At 36.8% G+C, this 8,355-nt stretch overlaps 1 protein-coding gene across 2 annotated transcripts in view; it reads right to left on the bottom strand.

Annotated features, from left to right (window-relative positions):
* Positions 1-373: 373 nt before the first annotated feature.
* LOC107702447 (glucocorticoid-induced transcript 1 protein-like) overlaps positions 374-8,355 on the bottom strand; it is a 42,128-nt gene continuing 34,146 nt past the window's right edge. The window contains exons 4-9 of one of the 2 annotated variants that reach the window (XM_016504771.1): positions 5,638-5,683; positions 4,644-4,738; positions 4,393-4,542; positions 3,465-3,675; positions 3,192-3,312; positions 374-1,560 (exon numbers count right to left, since the gene is read on the bottom strand). In XM_016504771.1, the coding sequence (XP_016360257.1) occupies positions 1,266-1,560; positions 3,192-3,312; positions 3,465-3,675; positions 4,393-4,542; positions 4,644-4,738; positions 5,638-5,683 (918 nt within the window). In that variant the 3' untranslated portion in view covers positions 374-1,265. Of the gene's footprint in view, positions 1,561-3,191; positions 3,313-3,464; positions 3,676-4,392; positions 4,543-4,643; positions 4,785-5,637; positions 5,684-8,355 lie in introns of both variants that reach the window. The other variant, XM_016504781.1, reaches the window with a different exon arrangement.

Genomic DNA, 8,355 nt, shown 5'->3' with positions numbered 1-8,355 from the left:
AAAAAAAATTTAAAATCTTATTATCAAAATTTTTTTTTTTTTTTTTTACATGCCACTAGAAAATGCATCTCCTCAAACCTGTGATCTGGGCTGTTGTTTGTCATATTAAATTTGAATGCATGTCATATAGTGACTGTGATGATGCACGTCTGATTCATGAGGGTTGTCTAATGTTTTCAACACACAGTGTGTCCGACCCAATCAAACCCATCATCCGGACAGCACCTCCCAACATGGCATGTGATGGAGCGCAGAGAATGATGGGACGGATCTGAATGTGAGTTTTACCTGAGTTTAAACCGTGAAGCGAGGCTGCAGGCGGACACCGTGCAACAAAGTGTGAAAACAAAACCTTTAGTACTTTTTCTGTGTTTTTCTCTTTCTGCACCATCGTCAGAAGGTAGGAAACCTGGACAGTCGTCAACCCGTGGAGTACAGTTCATTTCCCAAAATGTACATAACACAGCAATACACGGTTTTAAATTCAAACAAGCTTTTTTTTTTATATATATAGATTCATATATAGATATATTGATAGAGAGAGAGCTTATTCATACTGTGGATGTTGAAAGAGAACACGACACATAATTTAATGTTAAACATACGATCAGTTTAAAATGCATGCCCTGACACTATTAAGACCTTCCTGAAAAGGTCAGTCATCTTTCTCCTTGTAAATCGGCGGTGTTTTCGAAGGTGACACTTCGCTTTGCGCTGTCTGATTATAGTGCTCATACAAAAGCCACTTTGCTTAAATTTTAAGCACACACGAAAGCTGCGTTTGAAAACAGCTGTGCAGTTGCTCGGGATCAACGCGGAATCAAATCAGATGGAAAAGTACCTGCGAACGCAACCACATCCTACACTAAAAAAGCAAAATGGGAATTTCTGGAATGTGACTGAACTTATCAATAGGCAAATTTAATAAATAAGATTTCCGTATGAGACTCTCACTCATTTATCAAGATAACAGTGAAGCCATTTGAATTTTTGATTGCATATTCTAAGGTCCTTTTCCCAAAACGCATCCTTCAGACGCCGTTCCCATCCAGACACCGAAGCGTGGCATTGCCACATACTCGAACCCCTCGGCTGCGTTTGCATTTACGATTCTCATTCGGGCCACAGTTGCTATGCCATGCAGATAGTAAAGATTCAGCACAAAGGTGGGGTCCATCAGAGAGAGAAGAGGAAGTTTGGGGCAGGGAACGAATGGTCCTCTACACGGGTGCGGAGCGGTGCGACCGAGACCAGCTCTGCCGCGTTTAGCTGACTTCAAAGTTCTGAGGCTGGGAGGCCGATTCTGAGGGCGCCTCCTGCTGTTGGGAGGGAGATTCGGGAGGGTCGTCTGTGCTCGTGCTGGTGGAGACCTGAGTGGGCATGTGATGGTGTGGGGCGAGGGGGTGTGAGCCGCTGCTGGGGCCGGCCTGGCTTTCCTCTTTCTGCTGGAGGAGGGATCCCGGGAGCTTGACAGGGCAGAACGCAGAGCCGGTGGGGATGAAGTTGACCTTGTTTTTGTCAGGGCAGGAGAAAAGGGGGAGGGTGGCTGACTGTCTGGACCTGAGAAAGAGAGGAAAGCGATTCAGGAGAAAATTCCAAATGGGATACTAATGTACACAGTATGTACCACAGCTCAGCATGAAAGGGGACATCGGATGCCCATTTTCCAAGTTGGTATGATTCTTTAGGGTCTTCATGAAATGTCTGTAACATACTTTGGTTAAAATTACTCAATGGTCGTGTAAAACAACACCCTTTTTACCTTGTCAAAAACAGCTCTGCTCACAGCGACCCGTTTCGGTGCATAATGAGCTGCTGCTCACCCCGCCCCTCTCTTCTGTGGGGCGTGTCGACACAAGACATGTGAATTGATGCCTTGGACTCTGTATATGGCTCAGAGGTGGTCTTATTTAAATAGCTAGCTATCTATGTAGGAACCGGCTGCAAATTGAAACATCTCACTGGATGAGAGAGTTTCAGACTCAGACAGCCCATAACAAACTGGCTGTGTGTTTTCTTTTCAGCTTTTCTGAGCCGGCAGACACGCCAGAAACCTAACTAAAGCTAAAAAAGTGAACATTTCATCTGATGTCCCCTTTAAAATTACCTGACGCCCCACGGCCAGTGGGACAGTTTCAGGCCTGTCACAAGAACTATCCTTTGCCTGTTAAACCATTGTTGAGTTCTCACAATATCTGATGATCCTATACAAGTGGTTTTGTGCTGGCCAAATTTGGATATTTGTGTTTTATTGAACACTGTTGCTGTGTATTATTTAACTCACTGGTGGTCCTAACTTTTGGGTCACACTTGTACACTCACTCGGGTGGTCAAAAAGATGTCTGTATAGCTCTCTGTATAAACATATATACGTTTACACAGGGCTGTGTGTGTCTGTTTTGCACTGTTGATATTTTAGTGTTTAAACCCTTGATTGTTGTGTGCCTTTTCTGTACCTGATTTGTGATCTGATTTTTTTTTGGTGTGTATTTCCCATTCATTTCCAATGGTGATCATTTCTGACCATGTATAGTAAAATGTGACTATTTTTTAAAGACCATTTAGCCTTTTCAAATAATTTCCTTTTTTTTTCTGTGTTCACATAGCAAGCATGTCATAGCAAAAGTGTCAGAGGAGCAATAGAGGGTTAATATAATTGTGATTAAATATAATTAAAAGTTTTTACTTAATTATTTGTTTTACTTACTTTAATGTCTTATATATACAGGGCCCATGAAAATGTAACCAGGGCAAATAAAGTATTGAACCACTGGCATGATGGTGTAGTGTGAAGTATATATACATATATAAGGGGTGTGTGTGTATTTGCCACCCTTCATTTTTTTATTTAAACAGCATATTTTATGTGCCATATATTCTCAAAAAATGTGCAACAATAAAGATGCTTCACTGATGTTTACATCAGCGTGTTCTGTTCACATACCAGAAACAAATATGGATTCATTTTTCACATTTTAAATCCAATTCCATGTAAAAATGTTGTTTTGACAATTCATGACATGATGATTGATATTCTGGTTTATACATCACTCTCGAAGTAGCAGGTCATCAGAGTATTCAACGCATACCCAACATTTGCATGCTGCGCACATTACACATCCTGCATGCTAACAGTAGCAGAATGGCAGTGTGCTATTTTAGGCTCACTAGAGAAATCAAACTCTACTCACGTCATTTCCTCAAACACTCTGATCTTCTCACAGCCCTCTGGAGGCTCCCTTTTGAACATGTAGCTGTTGTTGGGTTTTGGGGACGATGCGAATTTAGGCAGAGGAGAACTGCTGCCGCTGTCTGCAGGACAGAATTACAAACATCCAATAACTCTCTGGATTAATATCAGACACCTCTCATGATATAATACTGCAAACTATATACATATTATGTGAACTTGTAATTGCTTCTTGGCCAACAATCTGGCTTGACCACCAGTGTGCAGGTCTGACCTTTGTCTCTGTCGTCCAGCATCTCGTCGGTGGAGTAAGGGCTGCCGTCATGTGAGCGGGGTGGGCAAGCGGGCGAGGGGCAGGGCGACAGGCTCGAGCAGCTACTGGAGCGTCCAGGCACTGATGGCGTCTGAGTGTCTATACCACGACTGCTGCTGCTGCGCTGCTGAGGAGGAAACGGAGCCCGTCGCCCGTCAGGAACCTCCAGCGCCTGAGAGCCAGTCAGAGAGAGACTTTGAACAATCAAGCTTTATGGACAACAGTAGAATAAAATACAGCACAAAATCTGAAGTCTGTACACATTTCAATATAGTTAGACTACTGATCAATAGTTTGGGGTCAGTGCATTAAACTGATCAAAAGTAACAGTAAAGATACATATGTTTGAAAATTTATATTTCAAATAAATGCTGTTTGTTTGAACTTTCTATTCATCAAAGAATCCAGAAAAAAAAAAATCTAGCAGTTTCCACAAAAATATGAATCAGCACAATTGTTTTCAACATTGATAATAATAAGAACATTTCTTGAGCATCAAATCAGCTCATTAGAATGATTTCTGAAGGATCATGTGACACTGAAGACTGGAGTAATGATGCTGAAAATTCAGCTTTGAATCACAGAAATAAATCACATTTGACAATATATTAAAATTGTAATAATATTTCACAATATTACAGTTTTTATTGTATTTTTGATCAATTAAATAGAGCATTGAAGAGACTATCAAAAACAAAACAAAAAAATCTTATGATTAAATATTTGAGATTAGTTTTTTTTTTGACAAAAATAAATTTTTACAGGTACTGCACACAGTATAATAATATAAAACATCTGTAATTTCCCCCCCCACTCAATGACATGCATTTTTTTTTCATGCTAAACATTTGTACTTGGTGTGATTATGTCTTTAGGAGTGTGTGTGTACCTTGAGCTCCTCTTTCTCTCCGTTGTCTTTGATGAAGACTTTCTCCAGCTCATGGTTGATGCCCTCCATGCTGCTGGGAACCCTGGAGATGGAGGGCTTTGGCACTGTGATGTTGGACAGTGGCATCTGTGCTGACTTCGACATGGATGACTGAACATGGAGACGACATACATTTACATTGAATAACTGCACAGAATTAGCTGGATGTATTTAGTGCATACACTGATGTTAATGTGTGTGAGTGTGCGGACCGGAGCTGTGCTGATGGTAGTGGCAGTAATGGTGGTGGTGCTGCTGCAGCAGTGGAGGGGGGAAAGATGCTCTTTACTGTCCTTACACTGCCGGCCTCCACTCTGCTTACTGCGCTGCAGCTGGAGCCTGAGCTTAGCAATCTGAAAGCCAAAGACAGAGAAACATTCATTATAAAGTGAAGGACAGAGGAGACAACAAAGATATAAATTAAAAAAATAAATTAAAAAAAATTAAATATTATAGTAAAATAAATCCAAAACACTGCCGGCCTCCACTCTGCTTACTGCGCTGCAGCTGGAGCCTGAGCTTAGCAATCTGAAAGCCAAAGACAGAGAAACATTAATTATAAAGTGAAGAACAGAGGAGACAACAAAGATATAAATTAAAAAAATAAATAAAAAAAAATTAAATATTATAGTAAAATAAATCCAAATATGCTTGTATAAATGAGACAATGGCTAGGAGAGAGAGAGGTACAGAATTTGTTGCTGGGACTCGAACTCAGGTGACCTGAGGTGTGCTAAATGTCAGAGTGCTGCCCATGAGACTATATGACACGGCCAAAATAAAATAAAAAAATAAAATAAAACAAAAATAAATAAATAAATAAAATAACTGAAAAAAAAAAAAAAGAAAATAAGAAAAAAATCTAAATAAAAATAAAATAAAAAACAAAATAAAATAAAATAATAAAACAAAACAAAACATATAAAAGTAATAAATAAAAATAAAAGGCACAGCTTTGTTAAATGCCAGAGTGTTACCCATAATCAATATAATCATATATGGCACCGCCAAAATAATAAAATACATAAAAATAAATAAATAAAATATAAATAAAATACTAAATAAAATACAAAGTAAAAAAATAAAAAATAAAGTAACCCAACAAAAACAAAAATAAATAAAATAAATAAATAACAAAAAGCAACAACAATAACAAAAAACAAAATAAAATAAGTAAATGCTCTTTACTGTCCTGACACTGCCGGCCTCCACTCTGCTTACTGCGCTGCAGCTGGAGCCTGAGCTTAGCAATCTGAAAGCCAAAGACAGAGAAACATTAATTATAAAGTGAAGAACAGAGGAGACAACAAAGATATAAATTAAAAAAATAAATAAAAAAAAATTAAATATTATAGTAAAATAAATCCAAATATGCTTGTATAAATGAGACAATGGCTAGGAGAGAGAGAGGTACAGAATTTGTTGCTGGGACTCGAACTCAGGTGACCTGAGGTGTGCTAAATGTCAGAGTGCTGCCCATGAGACTATATGACACGGCCAAAATAAAATAAAAAAATAAAATAAAACAAAAATAAATAAATAAATAAAATAACTGAAAAAAAAAAAAAAGAAAATAAGAAAAAAATCTAAATAAAAATAAAATAAAAAACAAAATAAAATAAAATAATAAAACAAAACAAAACATATAAAAGTAATAAATAAAAATAAAAGGCACAGCTTTGTTAAATGCCAGAGTGTTACCCATAATCAATATAATCATATATGGCACCGCCAAAATAATAAAATACATAAAAATAAATAAATAAAATATAAATAAAATACTAAATAAAATACAAAGTAAAAAAATAAAAAATAAAGTAACCCAACAAAAACAAAAATAAATAAAATAAATATATAACAAAAAGCAACAACAATAACAAAAAACAAAATAAAAAAATAAAACAAAACATATAAAATTAATAAAACTAAAAGGGGCAGCTTTGCTACATGCCAGTGTTGACTATATAGTGCAGACAAAATAAAATAAATAAAATGCATAAATAAAAATAAAATAAAATACTAAATAAAATAAAAAAATAAAGTAACCTAAAAAACTAAATAAAATAAGTAAACAAATAAATAAAATAAAAGGTGCAGCTTAAATGTCAGAGTGTTGCCCCTAAGACTATATAGTGCAGACAAAATAGAAAAAAAAAATAAAAGCGAAGAAACAACAAAAGATAAATAAATAAAAACAGAATAAAAATACAATAAATACAATACAATACCTTGAATTGACCTGAGTGCTTGCTGTAACTCTGCATGGCCACAAGGGGTCAGTACAAAGCAGGCAGCCATATGAGAAGGCTCACTGAATAAAAAAGGCAAATGTATTTATTGCCTGATCTACTTCTACAATGGTTACCCATTGTAGAACGAATGACAAGACAAATTCTGTTAAATCTACAACAAAAACAGGATACTGATATTTAACCCTCATTCCCCAATGTCTCACTGTGGCCCACTGCCTTTTCCAACTGGCTTGATCTCTCAGTGTTTACCTTTGAGATTTATCTGCAGTAAATTACAGCCTTTACTCTCTGTGCATATTAAGACAACGGAGCAAGTCTAGACTTGTGCATTCCTACTGAAAATACAATTAGCTGATGGCTTTTTCTTCACATGGATGTTTGTCTTAATAATGTTATAGAGCACTGAACTACCTCAGCCTTTCCCTCCACCTCAGTTTACATTACAGATGCCAATCTAGAACCTGTGAAGACATGCAAATTAGTTGCAAATGACTCGTAGGTCGTTTCCTTCAACCAGACAGCAAAAATCCTGAAACAAATGCTGTGTTTGAAAAGTACAGTGAGGATAGAGAAGTGTTTAGTGGAATGACATGAATGACTGAAATGACAGTATATGCTCGTCCTGAATGTGCTCTCCTGTAGGAGCCCTGCTATGTATGTCAATACACACAACCTAAATCCACTTAAGAGGTGTAAGGGCTTATAAGCCACCAAGTGGAAGCACTTGACGTGAACCTGGATAAAAACGTGGATACTGAGGACATGAACTTCCCATATGCAGGGAAGGAAAGCAGGCCTGAACAGCCTTTTCTTGGAAAATCTCCCGAATGGAAACAGTGAGATGATTCAGGCCTTGCAGAATGAGCTCGCTGTGAGGAGCACTTCTTAGTCTCTATTATGACTCTCTAATATGGACACAATCCTGCGGCTGGAAATTATGAGCAAGCAGGCAAAATGACATTTTCACATAAGAGTTTAGTAAGAAAAAAATCAAGAATTATAAATAAGGTTGCATACACAAAAAATGGTTACTTTGGTGTCCCAAGAATTTAAAAGTTTTAGAGGTACAAAAATCACACTTTTTGTTCCGATACCTATTAGATATGTTTAATAAATAGCATTAAATTAAGATAGCATATAAACTACTTAGTATTAAACACATACAGTGTATCCCGCCTTAAAATGAAGAAGCTGTATGTAACAATTAAAATAAAATAAAAGAATAATGATAAAAATATTTGAAAAATCAATTGATCTATTGATAGATTGATCTTACTGGCAATACTTTTGGTGATCAAACTGACCGCTCTCTTTTATAATCTATTTGGTTAACATATCAGCTCATTTGATAGTGAAAGCTAAGTATCTATTAAAGACACTATTAGAAGCCAGCAAGAAGGCTGTAGTACGAAAATAGACTGAAAATAGTCTACGTACAAACAAATATTTCCAATACTGGGAAAAATGGATGGTGTTTATGACTTCACGACACTGACCACTGTTTGATCTGACGCATATTTCCCTCAATATAACTTATGGATGGATGCACAGGTGTCCAAACCATTGTTCTATCGAGTTATGTTGTTTTTGCATGTTTATATATTTACACACACACACACACACACACACACACACACACACACACACACACACACACACACACACACACACA

The sequence above is a fragment of the Sinocyclocheilus anshuiensis genome, unplaced genomic scaffold, assembly GCF_001515605.1.
Source record: "Sinocyclocheilus anshuiensis isolate Anshui unplaced genomic scaffold, SAMN03320099.WGS_v1.1 scaffold1142, whole genome shotgun sequence".
In the NCBI taxonomy this organism is placed as follows: Eukaryota; Metazoa; Chordata; class Actinopteri; order Cypriniformes; family Cyprinidae; genus Sinocyclocheilus; species Sinocyclocheilus anshuiensis.
The sequence above is the reverse complement of the archived record's forward strand: the minus strand, read 5'-3'. Positions and strand labels throughout refer to the sequence as shown.